This window comes from Urocitellus parryii, unplaced genomic scaffold (assembly GCF_045843805.1).
Source record: "Urocitellus parryii isolate mUroPar1 unplaced genomic scaffold, mUroPar1.hap1 Scaffold_83, whole genome shotgun sequence".
NCBI lineage: Eukaryota > Metazoa > Chordata > Mammalia > Rodentia > Sciuridae > Urocitellus > Urocitellus parryii.
Genome location: NW_027554189.1, coordinates 816681 through 834741, shown reverse-complemented (window position 1 = coordinate 834741; position 18061 = coordinate 816681). Strand labels below are relative to the sequence as shown.

Here is an 18061-nt window from a genome sequence, read left to right as displayed (position 1 = left end):
ACCAACTGCTGAGCCTGGCGGGGGACAGCGCGAGGAGAGCCAAGCGGAAGAGTCCAAATGAAAGGACTCCAGAAGGAAAGAGGCTCACCTGTCCCCAGAACTGGGAGAGGACCAGCGATTTAGAAGGCCCTGGAGAAAGGGAACTAGCAGAAGGGGGGTATAGGCAGAGACTAGGAAAAAGGAGAAAGTCAGGCCTCCCAGCCCCTCCCAGGGCAAAACCCTTTTGTCAACATGTTGAGACACCAGGTACCTGCCCCAAAAGTGCAGACAGAAGAGGAGAAGCTTCTCCTGATCCCTTCTAAAGGACTACTGCTGGGACTGGGCTTTCCTTCCCTGCTCACTCCAGTCCTGTTACTTTCTCCAATTGTGGATGACACTCTTTTTAAAAAGGCCTTACCCTAAGGAATCATGTCATTATCACCCCATGCCAGTGGCTTCATTTCTGGATGCCACATTTTAAGGTTGCATGACTTGTGGAAAAGAACAGAATCATGAATAGCCCCCGAAAAGCACGTGCTAAAAATTGAAGAAAGGGGGACATTTAACTTGGGGAGGGAATGAACATCTGTGGATCTTTAAAAATCTGTCGTCAAGTTGAATATAGTCAATTCAAAAGAACAAGAATAAGCAGGAAAGCACTGAAAAAGAAGAGCAATGAAGGGTACAGGGAGGGCAGACTATATAATCAATTCATGTACCCTCGTCCAAGCCCAGGAATACATAGAGATTGTGGGACAGAATAGAGAATCCAGAAACAGAACCAACTGGACATTTGGGGTACAATAAAAGTTAGTTTGGGGAAAATAGACTTTCTAATAAGTAGAGTTACCACATGGAAAATTATAAAATTGGATTTTTCTCTACTTATTCAAAAGATAAACTACAAATGGATAAGAAACATGAATGTAAAAATAGAAAATAAACAAGTACTAGAAAATATTGGGTGAAATTTTCTATGTATTATGAGTGGGCAAAACCTGCCTCATTGAAAAAATCTTTCCTGGCTGTATCTAAACCTGCTACACACACACACACACACACACACACACACACACACACACACACACACACAGTTTGACAATGACACCCTGAGAAAAAATAGTTGCAACATATTATTGTCCAAACAATCATGTTCCTGAAATATAAAGAACATTATAAATAAAATGGCCAGCAAACCTATACAAAAATGGGCTGAAGAAATAAACAGATCTCAGGAAAAGAAATGCAAATAGCTATAACATATGGAAACATGCTCTGCTTAGCTCATAATGAACAAAATACAAATTAAACCACACCAAGATACCATTTCTCACTTGCATTGGCAAGATCCAAACGTTTGACAACATACTCGGTAGGTGAGAGAATGTGGGGGAATACAAATTCTCAGACACTGCTGATAAGTATACAAAATGATACAACCCTTATGAATGAGATTTGGCAACATCTCCCAAAACTGCTTATATATTTACCTATTAACTCAACAATCCCACTTTTTTTTTTAACTTTTTCAGTGCTGGGGAAGGGTATCTAGGGCAAGTGCTCTACTGCTGAGCTATAGTCCCCCAGCCCTAACTTCAAAAGATACTGGGAATACAACAACAAATGTTTAAAACTTGTATTTACAAAACTATGTTATTCAAGCATTAATTATAATAATACAAGATGGTCAAAAAGGCTGAAACAACCGTCATCAATGAAAGTTGTTGAATAAACCAAAGAAGAAAGAAAATAATTTTAAATACTGCTAAGATCTGGTTTCCAGAATACATTTTTTTAAAAAATGAAGTAGAGAAAAATATTTATAGAATACTACTTGTATCTTAGAAAGTGAAAAAAGATGAATATATTATTTCTTATAGCTTTGAGGTAAAATTGACATGCAACAAATTACATGTATTTAAAGTGTGCAATTTGATAAATTTTAACATGAAATTATGAAATCACCATTATAATCAAGATAATATACACATCCTTTACTTCCAAAAATATTCTCATTCTCTAGGTAATTCTGCCCTTTGTCACCCTTGCTTCATGCCCCCCACTTTCCCATTCCTCCAGCAAAATGTCTGTCTTAATAGATTGCTTTGTATTCCACAAGTTTTATGTGTATGGCATAATATATTGTATTTTCTATGGCTTCTCTTATTCAGCATAATTTGAGATTCATCTACATCAGTTTATCTATCATCTATTTTTATTGCTGAGTAGCATTTCATTATATGTACGTACCACAATTTGTCTATCATCTATTGATAGACATTTGGATTTTTTTCCAGTTTGGGGCTTTTACAAATAAAATAGCCAAGAACACTGATATAAAATTCCTCCTATTGCTATATAACTTATCTTTTCTTTGGAAAAGAATGGTTGGATATGACTGGTGTATATTTACCTTTTTAAGAAGGTGATTCTACTGCTTTATATCCCCACCAGCTGTGTACCCATCCAGTTCCTCCATCTCTTCTCCAACCACTCAGCACAACTGTCTTTAATATTAGATATTTAATAAGTGTGTAGTGGTAACTCTTATGCTTCAAAATTGCATTTCCCTGATAATTATGTCAAGCATTTTTAATGTATTTACTATTTGTTTATCTTCTTTGATGAAGTGTTATTTTGCAGGACTATATTTTTTCTAATGAGTTCTAAGAGTTCTTCATATATTCTTGATGCAAGTCTTGATAAATGCTTTACAGTAATTTCCTCCCAGCTTGTGTTTTGTCTATTTCATTCACTTCAAAGTGTATTTTGAATTACAGAGGTTTTAGTTTGATGAATCCCACATTGTCAAATCCTTTTTAATGCTTTTGTTGTCAAATTTAAGAAATCTTTGCCGAACCTAAGTTCAACAAAAATTTTTCTCTTATTTTTTTCCAGAGGTTTTGTAGTTTTGAGTTTAATAGTTAAGTCTGTGAGTTAATTCAGGTGTCTAATGCAAGGCATGGATCAATATTTTGCATATAAATATGCAGTAATTTCAGTACCATTTGCTGAAAAAACTTTCCATTCTCTACTTGTCTTTCCATCTTTGTCAATGACTGTTGCCATATATATTGTGTATCTATCTCTAAATTCTTGGCTCTGTTCCAATGTTTTGTCTGCAATCCTGATTACTGTAGCTTTAGAATATTTTTTTCTTTTTTTCCTCTTCATATGGTACTAGGGATTGAACACAGGACCTTGCATATGCTAGGCAAGTGCTCTACCACTGAGCTACATCCCCAGCCCTAGATTAAGTCTTGAAGCCACGTATTCTAGGTCTGTTGCAATCAGCTTGTCATTTTCTACAAAACTCTGCAGGGATTTTGATTGGAATAATGTTGACTCTGGTGATTAAACTGGAATGAATTCACACCGTAGTCTTCTGACTCATAAATTAGGTATCTCTCTCCCTTTAGGTTCTCTTTAATTTCTATCAGCAATATTTTATAGTTTTCAATATATACATTTTAGTTTTTGCCACGTTTACGTTTAAATACTTCATATTTTTATTCTATTGTACATGGATTCCAGCTAGCCAGAGAGAGTTGACATACAAAAACAGTAAGGTCAACAAGCTCATGAAGAAGTATTTGATCCAGGCATCATGGCACATGTCTGTAATCCCAGCAACTCAGAAGGTTGAGGCAGGAGGATCCCAAGTTTGAGGCTGGCAACTTATCAAGGACCTAAGCAAGTTAGTGAGACCCTATCTCAAAAGAAAAATAAAAGTTCACTCAATATCATTAATTATCAGGAAATAAACTCACAAAGACATACCCACTAGAATGGCCCAAGTGATAGTGAAGATGAAGTCAAGTGGAAGTCTCCTAAATTGCTGGTGGAAGTATAAAATGATTGTAGTCATTTTTAGCATGGCTTGACAGTATCACATAAGATAAAAACATACATTAAACGTAGGAGGCAATTGCACTCCTAGATATGAGTCCACTTATAGTGGCATATATATGAAATAGTACTGTAGGAAAAATGAATCTATAGTTTAAAAAAAAAAACTTATCAGTGATTGCCTGAAACAGGTGGTGAAGGAACTCACTGGGAAGGATCCCAAGGAAACCCCTTTTCTAGTGAAAAAAACTGTTCTATATCTTGATTATGGTAGTTTTTACATGGGTATCTACATTTGTTAAAACTCAGAGTGTGCTTGCTTTGGCAGCACATATTCTAAAATTGGAACAATACAGAAAAAATTAGCATGGTCCCTGAGCAAGGATGACACCCACATTTGTGAAACATTCCATAGTTTTGTGGAACCAACCCTTCAACAGATGAATGGATAAAGAAACTGTGGTACATATATGAAATGGAATATTACTTATAGCATTAAAAGAGAAAAAATTATGGCATCTGTGGGTGAATGGGAATATCAGGTTAAGGGAAGTAAGCCAATCCCCAAAACCAAAAGCTGTATGTTCTCTCTGAAAGTGGATGCTGAACCATAATGGGGGTGAGGTGGGTGGCAAGGGGCATGGAAGAATGGAGGAACTTTGACTGGGCAGAGGGGAGGTAGGACAGGTGAGGGGGGCATAGGGATAGTAAAGATGGTAGAATGAGATGAACCTGATTACCCAAGGTACATGTAGGACTACACACGTGTTGTGTACAACTAGGAAAAGTTTTGTTCCATTTATATACAATGAATTGAAATGCATTCTGCTATCATGTATAACCAATTAGAACAAATTTAAAAAAAAACTCACTGATATTGGCTATCAAGGAATTACTGTTAAGTTGGGTGATGGCCCGTGGGTTCATTAAACTATTCTCTATGCTTTTCTTTAAAGCTTTTCTAATTAAATTTATTTTTTAACTAGTACATAGAAACAAACATTATAATTATTGAAGTAGGTAACATGATATTTTGATGCATGTATACACTATGTAATGTTTAAATCAGGTTAAATATATCTACCTCCTCAAACATCATTTCTCTATGGTAAAACTTTCACAATCTTTTCTTCTAGTATTCTGAAATGTACACTATGTTATGGTTACCTATAGTCCCCTACTATTCTCTCTGCTCTTATTTGAAAGTTTCCATGATAAAAATACTAAAAATAATTTTTAAATTAAGATATAACTTCAAATATTTAAAGGATTTCTATGTAGAAAAGAATTCAATTTTATAGAGGAAATCATGTGGGGGAAAATTTGGAGTCAATACAAGGATGAACTAGACAACAAAAGAACATATAGCCTTGTAAGAGAGTGACTCATGCTAGGAAACACTGGTATACAGGCCTCATAACTACTCGTCAGGGCCACAGTAAAGAAAATTACAGCAATGAGTGAGAAACTAGACTAGCAGCCTTCCAAGGTTTCTTCTAACACTAAGATTCTACTAAGATTCCATTGATCAATGAATCTGATTGGTGCATATCTCCCAAACACATCAGAGCCTATTACTCTCCAGTCCTATCAGATATCATACTACTTGTTTAAGATTTTACATTGACTTGTTCATAATTTTTGCATATATTTGTTAAGTCCTTTTCTTAAGGCTTTCAAAAATCACAATCATGCCTTACACCTGTTAGACTCTTTTAGTCCTCGCACAATGTCCTGTACATACTGGGCCATCAAAATGACTTTTTGAAATCTCCTTTCAAATCAGTCTCTTAACATTGTGCCTCTTGTTTGCCACTCACGTCTATGTCTTACCTATCACCATACAATCACTGACCATACCTGCACCACATTCGCGTCCCCCGACCTAGAACTAGAGGAGGGCTCTGTGCATACCTAAAAATATGAATACAGAAATCCTTCCCATATCGTGAGGCTGTTAACTTTCCAAGTGATGCTGATTCATTCTGATAATCAAATTATGACTGTGGAAGACTGCTTTAATCACTGGAAATATCATTATTCTAACTGCCTGGCTTGTACATACCCCTTACTCAGGTGGCTGCCACCATCATGAACAAACATGGAGCCAACTGAAAAATGATTTGTTTCTCCCCACATCATCTTTTCCACCCTGGTGGTCTTTCCTCCCCAGGTATATTCATTGTCTTTGTATCACCTTCTGACTGCCTACATGAGAATTAAAGGGTGCGTGGGGGTAAAGCACTTCAAAGTGCCAGACACCTCACCAGACACTTTACCTTGTCAAATCATTTAATTCTTATGATTGGAGTAAGCATTATCTACATTTTTCAGATGAGGAAAACTTTTTCTAAGAAACAGATCTAACCTAATTCCTTTCATTCTTAAAACTTTCTAAGGATCCCCACTATTAATGGTCTAAAGCTACTTTGGCTCATGACTTCCTTTAAGATTTGCTGGCCTCTCCAACGTCATCCCCTTCCAACTTCACACTTTACAACACCAACTATTCACATTCTCCTGCCCTCCCCAAATATCCTTTTCTTCATGTTTCCATTTCTCTGAACACATTTCTTCTGACTACCAGCTTCCCCCTCCGTCTTCCACCCCAGTCTGTCTAATCAACAACAAACCACATGTCAGACTACCTGTTTGCCCTTTGCCAGTGCTTCAAACACATCTCAACTACGTTATGACCTTATTGATCACCCTTCAACCATAATAAATGCATTTATGGACAATAATGTTCTACCATCAAATAAATACCTCTCTTTCTGCCATTATCTTACTGTGTTTCAAGTGAATGCCATTATCTCTCTGCCAGAAAGAAAGGTTCTGAGGGGAAGAACCAAGTTTTTACAGGTGTGCAAATGATCAGCCTTGGTAGACAGCAAATCTTCCTCATGTGCTAAACCAAGTAGACATTAAAGCCACACCCCTATGGCTTTTGTTTCAGGAGCTATCTACTCAAAGTGTCAGGAGTCATTTTCATAAAGACATTTTAAGTTCTTCATTTCATGACCAGAAGCCACTTAAAAACTAATAAATAATCAACATTCTAATTGAAGAAACTATGTCAAACTTACCATCTTAGACAAATAAAGCAAGAATGAATGTAACAAGAAAAGTATGCTGTCCAAAAGGGTGGCATATGCTGGCTCTTCTACCTTTATCTCTAGTTGGTTTTCTGTATCAGCAGCATCAACAGGAGTACCTTCTGTTATAAGTAGCTCTAAAATTGAAAGGGGAAATGGCTATTTTATTTTATGCTATAGAATAAGAATTGTCTCTCTTCAGTTTCAATATTCATCGAATGTTTCACTAAATATATGAGTCACAGTGCCTGAAATATGTGGCTCTCCTAAAGACAATTAACACAGAGAAGAAAACTTCAAAATCCTAATTAGAGCTGTCAGACCCTTCAATTATAAAATGAACAATCTCCAGTCTACTCTCCACTACTTCCATGGCCATACAACTGCTACCAGAACAATATTTACTCAAGGAAAAATTTTAAAACCAGAGATATATAGACAGGGTCACATTCAACAAACATGGATTTAGTGCTGGTGTTTAGAATTTTAGGAAAGCTGAAAGAGAGGGAGTCTTGGTTTGCAGATTTGCAGGTGGAATGAGCCAAGGCTTAACACAGCATCTGGCACCTGGCAGAGATACTCAACAATTATTTATTGAATGGACAGATGACAGCTATTTAAAAAGAACACAGTAATACCAAGAGAGACTAAAGGGAATTGGGTACAGACCTGCATTGAGGCTCTGTGAATGAGGCAGAATTCCAGTTAGAACTGAGAGCTTGTAGGGGTGGAATTTCAGTATGAGTTACATGAGCCTGGGGTACGTTTGATTAAACAGCAGGAGTCCAACATGCAGTTATTAAGAAGTTGGACCAATTGCTTCTAAGGTCTTTCTCAACCCTGAGATTCCATTCACTACTATTCTTTTAAGCTTTTGCCTATTTTTTTTTTTTTTTAGTTTTTGATGGACCTTTATTTTATTTATTTGTATGCAGTGCTGAGAATAAAACCCAGTGCCTCACATGTTAGACAAGTGCTCTACCACTGAGCTATAACCCCAGGCCCTCCATTCACTATTGGTCTATGAATTTGACTGCTGGTGAAGTCTGCCCCATTGGCTCAGCATCTCAGCACCTGAGACACATTAAATGACATTTGGGAAGATTTTACCTATAAAGGTCATTGACATCATTTTGTGGTGGAACCTAAAAGGCCAGGGAAATAATTAATTCTTAATTTTGTAAGCCAAGTTTTCCCTAATCTTGAAAGTTTTGGAGCATGAAAATAACAAATCTTAATGGTGCGTGATTCATTTTCAGAACCTTATGGAGTTAAGGACAATTCAGAAGTCAGTAGTGCTCATATATGGATGCAATGTCTTCTGGAAAATGGGAGAACTGATGTTATTCCTTCTCAAATTAACTGAATCCCCCCTTGCTATGAGTTCTCCTACATTCTGTGTGTGCAGATGGTGGGGGGGGGTTCAGATCAGTGCTGCCAAGCCCTGCACTGGTGCAGGATAATGCTATAGCTATGCTTACAGACCAGAACCTTTAAAAACACAAAATACAATAATTATGGCTTTATAGCACCATACTGGATGGATAAAATAAAACAATTAGTCATCATCTAATTTACTGATAAAATGAGAGTGAGCAACACAAAAGTAGAATGCTGTTGATGCCATTATTGGGGATTTTTTTGAAAAATTGTTTCTCATCTCCCACTGGATACTGTGCACTATGATGAAGTATTCATAAGTGTCAGTCTAAAATGGATTACAGTTCTGTACTGTTTCCTGTAAGTATATAGTATAAAGATCTGGACCATTGATTGCATTTGAAAAAGTTTAATTACCATGTCCAGGAAGCAAGTCAAAACTGGACTTGAGCTATATTACATTCCATTTAGAAGAAAAGGGGAAAATCACAGAATTTATGAGACTAAGAACAGTGATTATTCAAGCTATCTTGTACCAGGCCAGACTTTCCTGGAAAGCCTGCTAAACACAGATTGTGGGTCCCACCCCTAGAGTTTCTGGTGCTGTTGGTCTGGTTGAAAACTACAGTTTTAGAGCATAAGGCCTTTGAAGAATAATATTTTAGTTGTAAATGGTTTACGCAAGCTAGTCATAGCTAAACATTTGCTTTTAGGTGAGTTACAGTCTCTGGCCTATTTTTGATTTCTAGTCATATTTATTCTTGCTTTTCTCTCACTTAAGAGATTTTTTTTTTTAACTCACATGTACCTATATCACTCTCTGCTCTATTTCGTACCTTTGGCAACAAATATCCTTGAAAGCCTTCATTATGATAATGCCTCTACTTTGTAGAGAAAAATTGTCAAGCTTTACCTGGGTCTACTTTCTCAGTATTTGGGATCTGAGACATTTCTGAGATACCCATGTCCTCAGTCACAGGTTGACTCAAGGGGCTGGGCTCTTCAGGATGGTTCACATTAAAATGATTCAGGAAGTGAGGCTCTTCATGAAGATTTCTATTAAGATGATTTGTGTTCTCTTTAGGAAAATCATCTTCATGGGGTGGCTGCATCTCTACAAGGGAGAAGAATGCATTGAGCCAGATGGATGACACTATCTACCCCCACTTAAGCCCAATGATCAGCACTCCCCCTCAGCATACAGCTCCAGATACCTCAACACTGCCCTCCATGTCCTGGCATGTGCCCATGAGAACAACTGGGCAAGGATACAGGAGGGTTAATTGTTTTCATCCCATTTAAAGGATGACTGAACTATACAGTCAAATTTATAAAGAAGCCTTTAATCCAAAGTATTTCATAAACAAATACATTTATGATAGAGGCTTCAATAACTTACCTTCCCTTGGCAAACCAACATACACCCACATGAATAAATGTGCAGAAGAGAATCCTGGTCCGGAACAAAAATGTGAAATGTCTATTCTGCTCAGAAATAACAGGAACTCTTTCATCTACAAGTGTGCTGGTCTCAACAAGCCAGTATAGAGAAGGGAATTCCATAACTCTAGCTTGCTTAATGTGCCTTTCAAATATGTTCAAAGTAACCTAGGAGCCAAATGGTGAACCTATCTCCTTCCTGAGCTCAGGACATAGACCAATAGGATCCAGAGCAAAGATTATCTCTTTACAGCTTCATATTCTACCCTGAACATTCACTTGCACTTTGCATTCTTATCCAAAATATATCTGTTTTGATTAAATGTACAACTGTTTTCTTCCCCCAATTATCAGGTAAAATTAGCACTCTTGGGTAGTAAATTTTCCAATGGCTTTATGTCCTTCTGGAATTCTTATCATATACTCTCAGTTGAAATATTTCATTTTGAAAAACAATGGATAGAGATGATCAAATATGAAACCAGGAAACAGAAAGCTTTTATCAGGATATTGGCTCATTGTCAGTTTGACAAATATTTAATTGAAAGGCTTCTATGTGTCAAGCACTACATTACAAGGCTTGTCATCCTGGTTCCATCCTTGATTAATATGAATGCAAGGACCTTAGAAGCCAGTGGAGTAAAACCAGAATAAGTGACCTCTCCCCCAAGAGACTGGAAATAGCATGGTATCCACAAAAGACAAATGCTGGGGAGGGGAATTCAGGCAAGCTATCCATTAAAAGTTATTCTAGGGCTAGGGTTGAGTGGTAGAGCACTTGCCTAGTGCAGGTGAGGCACTGGGTTCAATCCTCAGCACCACATAAAAAGAGATTAAATTAAAAAAAAAAGTTCATGCTAGTCACTCCACACCCACATGATCTAGTACAGGTATTTTATGATTAAGAAATTATGTTTAATAAAGCCCTTTTATAATTTTAACATAAAATGTGTACTGTTAACAGGTCTACTTTTGTGCATTAGTTTCTCATTTATATCTTTCTCTTTAGCTTTTTATAAAATTTCTTTTTGAACATGCTAACCAATCCCAACTGTCCTAAAGGAAAAAAAGGAATAAGCAATGTCCTTTCATGCTCTAGCCCAAAGAATGAATAAAGGAACATATGGGGCTCCTGATTCAGCCTTCTGTCTCCTTTAGGCACATGGAAACTGAACAGAACTTTACAATAATACACAAAAACATCTGGAAGAACAACTCCTTTTCTCCAGCCCAAGCCGCAGGCAGATATTTACCTTCAGCTTTAGCCCAGATTTCCTCTAGAGGAGGCGCTCTTATCAATGGAGCAGTCTCCTCCACTGTGGAGTGCTTGTACCTCACAAAATAGATCAAGTCTTGGATATCATCAAGCACTGCAGCCTCTTCAAATATGTTACTTTCCTTTATTCCTATGTCTGTATTATCATTCACATGATTATCAAGCATTTGCTCTGCTACGCTCAAAATGTGTGACTCAGAGGCACGGAAGACCTTACCTAGAACTTTTTCCACGTTATAGGGCAGGCTCTCCTGCTGTGCTGACTTCAGCTTTAAAGACATTTCTTGCAACATGGCTTCCAGTTCTTGGACAACAAAGTACTTCAGGAAGCGTTGCAAGGACTTTTGTTCTTTAAATAAGCTGCGGATTATGGGCAAGTCTTCCTCCTGATCGCTAAGCTCTGGCTTTAGGGCTATATGTGGACTCTGTGGGAATATATCATCTTCAAGGTCTGCAGAAGCAGGACCCTGGCTTTTTGCGTCCGTGATATGCCCTATGTCCTCAAGGTCCTCTTTTGAGATTTCTTTTCCAGTAGCCTTTTCTAAAGTGTTTAGATTTTCCTTAGGGTTGTCTTTTTCAAGATCGTCAGAATCTTTATCCTGAAATACTTCACTTATCCCTGAAGTCTGAGTGTTTTCCTCGTCACTTCTGTCAAAGAGTCCCTGGGCTTCCTCATCTGCCAGAGGACTTTCCTCCTTTCCCATTTCCATATCACCTCGTTCCTTGTCCATGATGTCTACCCTTTTGGCTGTGGTTTTAGTTTTCTTAAAAATCTCCCAAAGTATACTCCTTTTTTGTTTGTTTTCTTTGGTTTCTAGATCAGGATTGATAGTCTCTAAAATTGCTTTCTCAAGAACGTGCTGGTTAACATTCTGAATCCCATAATGTTTTTCTTTTGACACAAGTGCATCAGTCTTCTCCTGTTCGTTTGAGACCTGAGAAATGTTACTGGTTTTGTTGTTTTCACTTTCTCGCACTTTCAATTTATCTGGTAGTATTTCTTCAAAAAGTTCAAATGAAGTTTGTTCACCCTGAGCATTATCTGTTTGACTATCTGCATGAGGATGGTTCTTCTGAGCCAAAAATTGTTCCTCAAGATCCACAGTGTTTTCTGAGAATGCACTTTCAATTTGTTGTGAGTTCGTTACTACTGGTTTAGGTTCAGGTTCAACATCCTGGGAGATTCAGGAAATTGTTCCACTTTTTCTATAGCTTTCTCAGAATCTTCATTTGCAGAATCATACAATTCCAAAACTCCTAGAAGTTCTTCTACGTTATAATTATCAAAATCATCCCTTCCAACATCAAAACAGAAAAAATCTGCCTCCTGTAAGGAAAAGAAAACCATTAGTGTGTCAATAACAAAGTTTCACAAAAGCAAACTCATCCACACTCCCAAATTCAGGATTGGTTCTAAAGAATCTTTGGGGTCAACCAGATTACCCTCCTCCAACCCCCACTGGCTAACTCCATCTATGGCTGAGTAAATTTGTCTTTTTCTAGACTACAGTGTTAGAAAGTCTATTCTTTCTTTCTTTTTTTTAACATGGGTCATATTTTTTAAAAAGCATAATGAGTAAAAATGGTGACAATTTGGTCTCCAACTGCCTGAATCTTGGGTCTCTCTCAATTTGCTCTGAACATAAGTAGGGAAAGGCAAGGTATCACTTATAGGATCCTCCAGCTCTTAATATCTACACCTATGTTTCAGAAATTTAACTCTTAATCATTTGCTTAGGAGAAGCTGGAAGATCCTACAGCATTGAGAAAGATGAATCAGTTTTAAAGTATCTTACTGAGATACAAGTACATTTTATGGAATAAAGAATGATATTAAGGAGGCTCCTCACATTATTATTACCACAAGAACAAACTGAAAACAAGATTCAACAAGGTATACACCTTTCTCTTCATCAGGGTTTCACAGTCACTAAGATCTCTCTCAGGACTATCTATATATTTATCTAGTCTTCCTTCTTGCCACTAGTAAGCAAATTGATATAAAAGGAGCCATAGTATGAATGGAAATTTTTCAAAAAAATTTCCATCTCCTAATTAACTCTTCATAATATTCTGCGGGGGTTCTGGGGGTGGGGGAGGCAGTTCATTGTAGTAGGGATGAGTGATTTCCTCTCCTCATCACATGCATTTCTAAGCCATGAGGGATGCATGTATTGGTAAATATAATGAGAAGGCAGAGTTCAAAACAAATGAGTTCTCTGTAATCAGTGAACTGCTGTCACAGCTTAAATCCCAAGAACTCTCTTTACCAACAATGAAGTCCAACAAGCAACAGAAGTGATTTTATGGCCCCTGAGATTATGAAGAAATTTTAGGAACAGCAACAAACAGGATGACTTTATCCATTCAGCCCATCTAATCTAAGAACTGTCCTAGCCTAGCAGCTTGCATATTCTACAGCCACTACAAAGAGCTGCCCAAAGATGTTTCAGTGTTGGTGGGCATCAATTACTATACACAATTTAAAACTCTAGAAAATAATCAGCTGAAGTGAGAATTCTAAACATGAAATCCTTTCAGTCACAAAATCAATTTAAGTCAGAGCACCATACAGGAATGTTGTATAAAGGAAGCAGTTGGGGCCTTAAAAGATCTGAGAGTGAACATCACCTGAAACGCTCAAGTCCCCTTTTCCAAATCTATAACATGACTATGATCCCATATATGACTAAGAATAAGAAAACCTTTGTAAGTACATATTTCTAGCCTAGTATAAAAGTTAGAGTTTATTAATTTAACCTAAATATACTTAAAATGTCTAATAACTATCCAATGAGTTTTGCCTATAAAATGAAATTATTTACCTCTTAAATTTAATAGCCAAGTACAAATATATTAAATTATTTACTTTTCACATATAAAACAGAAGAGAAAAGCCCTATAGTTGAGTAAACAGCCTTCTACAAGAATATCTGTTTCAATATATTAGACAACTCTCAGATTATAATATAATCACCCTTGAATGCCTTTCAAACTTTTTTTTTACAGATAGTCTGATTTCAAATGAAAATCTGATACACAAATATTAGATTGCCCCCCAAACACATTATAAAACTTTCAGAAGCAATTAACTGAATATAACTGATGGATTTATAAGCCAGTTTACAATTGAGAACAAAAAAGAAATCCATAACTTACATCTGTTGGAATTTGTAGCTCTTCTTTAGTATATTCACGAACTACCTTGATGAAAACTTTTGGAAAGTATCCAAAAATATGGCCAACCTATAGTGCAAAAGAGACAAATATCAAATAAATTCTGTACAAGGAATATAAATAAGAGATTTCTCAGAAGAGGCAGGAAATATACACATAATAGATAGGTATATGGTATAACCAAGAAAGAAAGTTGCTATAACAATTACACTGAGATTATTATTCCAAATAAAAATTAAGTACAGAACTGTTAAAACAACATTTCCAACCACTGAAGTTTTCTTTTTTACATTTAGCTGAATTCTCAACACAGAGCATATAAAGTTAAGACTTCTGAAGTAAATAAAAGATCTGCATAGGAGATTATTGTATATTATATGGTTAAAACTATGTAAATCAAAGTTGGTTATAAATGCAATTCCAAATAACCTCTAGCAAGAATTTACCTGTACGTTTTGTAGCATTGCTCATAATCCAATATTTATGTCTTTCTTAAACAATACACAACAGTCATAAAAATTAATAAGTAAAAACAATACAAAATTTCTAAAATGTATTACCACTATAGCAAATGTATTGATAGTATACGCTTTCCTAGCTTTTTCCAAATCTACTTTTACAAGTACTTGGGGAGAAAATAAAATTACAATATAATGCATATGAAACCACATATCAAGCTTCAGTTTCACCCAAAATTAATCCTCTGCAGAAAAGAACCCCATTTATTTTCAGCACCAACAGCTAAATTATATGATGTTACATGAAGTGTACAAAAGGTGTATAAAGCTCCCCTTGAGAAACACACTCTTATTACTAACTACTGACTAAAAGGAAGAGAAGATTCTTGCCAATAATTAAAGGAAACTGATAGGCAAATCAAATGCCCAAAAAAGAAAATTAAAAAAGGCATCTTATCACTACCTCTAAAATATCCCCATTCATGAATGTTCTTGTTATATCTAGAAACCATCTGAGAGCCAGAATTAGTGGTAGAATACTGCCATGAAGATTAGATAAGATGGAGCAATTAAAAGCTTCATCACTGCAGATAAAGTCTGAGACTCTAGAAAACCAACAACATTGCAGAATGAAAACTAAAAACTTGAAAGGAGAATCATTTTGAAAACTAAAGAGTTTTTAATTTCTTAACTATAACACTCATGACATGAGAGGAGAGCCTGAGGGGAAATACACTTTTCCCTTCTGATGAAAATTCTATTAAGGTTAAATTTGGAAAAGGGAAAGAAACCAGAGATGTATGGAGAAAGGAAACACATTTATCTCTTCTTAATCTGTGTCAAGTGAGACCATAGATTATATAAAGCTCCATAATTACACACTGGGTAGTATCCCATTTCTTGTGATATGAAAAAAAAAATGATGCAGAATCATGGAGGCTCATGACTGGAAATAATTTTTATATCTAATTTTGCTTCCATACATCATCCCCGCCAAGGTGCTGTTGATTTGATTTGTGGGTGGGGAGCAAAGAACTGCCAGAAGAGAACAAATTCTGCATAAGCTACTATCAGAACAAATGTACTTAAGTGCCACTGCCCTGAAAGGAAATATTCAAAAGGAAGATGGATTAGACAGGGGTCCTTTCCTAACTGAGTTTTTCACTTTATAGGGAGCTAAGATAAAACACAACCTGACTGAAGGCAAAGAAGACAAATGAAAGCCCCAGGAGCAATGCAAACAATGTGCCACCCAAACACTCATCAGTCGGTAAAGATCCTTTCTGGTCAGGTGCTGAAAGCAGGGCTCCTCAGGAAGACAGGATGAATGCTGCCACCCAGAATGGCAAGAGTCCTAGGGATGAACATAGTTAACAGGCTACAATGTGACAGGAGAAAATGTAAATCAAGCCCATTTATCCAAAAGCTCAAAGAAGGGAAGAAAGACGGCTACTATATGAAAAATGCCACTTAGGTACATGGAAAAACAGTTCCAAGTTTAAAGGTTACCAATCCTATTTGGTATACTTGAAAGAAACAATAGATGGTTCTTTATATGGAGTACTGCAACTGGGACTCTGTCTAAATATAAAGTTTGTACCTAGAGGCACCATGTTTCAAGATCATTCCCTAAGAATCAGAAATGGCAACAAAATGAAACTAGTTTTCCCATAGGGATTACTTTTATTTTCTGTCTTATTTTCTGCTGTGTGGTGTTTTATTTAGGGTGAGAACTTTCAAGGATGCAACCCGAAATGTCTCTAAACTGGAACATTCCTACAGTCATCAAAGACCCTTGCTACTATTTTAAGTAAACAATCCACATATCACAATTTTTTAAATGAAAAGGACAATACTCATAAGCCTCTCAATGAGGTCAGTCCTAGTGAATCTCCCCATTTAAAACATCAAAGCATGATATAAACAATGTCATGTCTTTCATCAGAAGATCCATACAACTGGCTGGAAGTAGAACCCCTGGGTGAACCTTCAGGCATAGAATATAGGAAAAGCAGGAAATGGATGACCCAGGAGTTGCAAAAAAGAAAAAAAGGGGGGAAAAAAGCACATAATGAACATAATATTCTGCTTTTTCAGAGTAAAAACAGCACAAATGATTAGGTAAAATACACACAAAAAAATCAACTTTAAATATGCATGCCTGAGTTACTATCTCAGACTTAATTTGCAGGATTAACTCTAATGTCCATGAATCCTTCCCTTTTGAAGCAGCAAAGCTAAGAATTGTCAGGTTTTCACCATGACAACCTTTATGATGTGTAGAGCCTTCTGGAACTTGATGTGAGGGGTAGCAACCACAACCAGTTCAGTTCTGTTTCAGAAAGTCTCCTGACTTTCTATACTGTGCCAGGCCTAAGGCGTGTTAGGAGTACAGGGCCTTGCAGAGAGGTCAGGTTAACTCTACAAAGACCCCAAGAAATCAGTCATTTAAATCTACACAGCTGAAAAACCCATCAAAAGTAAGAATATAACACCTGTCAAACTTTTACTTACACTTCCGGCCCAAAGTTCTGGTGATACCTCTGCAAGTTTATAGTAGACATATACAGAGTCACCTTTTGTAAAATTCACAAAACGACAATCTGGTCCTCTGAAATCTTCAAGAGCTTCACCTCGATACATTAATACTGTATATAAACATTGAAAAAAGAAAAACAAACATTAGGATTTGATTTTTCACAGTCCATATTGACTCATCAGGAAATATGAATCCCACTATGAACAAAAATCAAGTTTTTCCAGTACTCTCTGGAATCACTTTTAATTCACCTGCTCAAAGTATCTAAAATCCTTAGAGATTTAATTGCTATAAAATACAATATTCCCTGCAATTAGACAAGGGAAAAGAAAGCTTCTCTATTTTTCTCTGTGCTGAGAAATAAAAAGCAAAGTGGCTACCACCAACCATGGCTGGTTTCAGTGAAACTCTTGGTTCTTGCAGGCCTCAATTTTTTTTCTTTTTCATAATCATAAAAAGCTTCATTTTGCAAATATGTAAATCCAAGTGTAGACACGGACAGGCTTAAGTATGACTTCATGCAGAGGTAATAGGGAAGAGGTTAGAATATCCAGGAACCCCCAAGGGGTTAATTAACTTGAACTAACCGCTAAAAGACATTACCTTTAAGTGGCTGCAAGTGCTACCATGCAGCCGTAAACACTGTCAATTTCATTTGCAGCAGAGTTGCTGTCTCTGTGTTCAGGATCTGGGTAAATTACCAGGAAATGTATTTTCTCTGAGCAAATATTGTTGACTATATCCAACATTAAGATTGTTTCAAAACATCCTCATTCATATTTTTTAATAAACAAAATAAAAAGTGGGTATCCTATCTGACAAGGAACAAGTTTAACTGCGAGAAAAGGTCAGACAATACCTTCATGCT

General features: G+C 36.6%; 1 protein-coding gene and 1 non-coding gene across 2 annotated transcripts in view; one reads left to right on the top strand and one right to left on the bottom strand.

Annotated features, from left to right (window-relative positions):
- Window positions 1-9268, bottom strand: part of LOC144252993 (transport and Golgi organization protein 1 homolog) — a 57945-nt gene extending 48677 nt beyond the window's left edge. The window contains exons 1-2 of the mRNA XM_077794980.1: window positions 9217-9268; window positions 6915-7060 (exon numbers count right to left, since the gene is read on the bottom strand). Of these exons, the coding sequence (XP_077651106.1) occupies window positions 6915-7060; window positions 9217-9268 (198 nt within the window). The remainder of the gene's footprint in view (window positions 1-6914; window positions 7061-9216) is intronic.
- Window positions 4141-4247, top strand: LOC144253010 (U6 spliceosomal RNA). The gene has a single exon (XR_013343099.1). It is a non-coding gene; the product is annotated as a U6 spliceosomal RNA (small nuclear RNA).
- Window positions 9269-18061: the final 8793 nt, after the last annotated feature.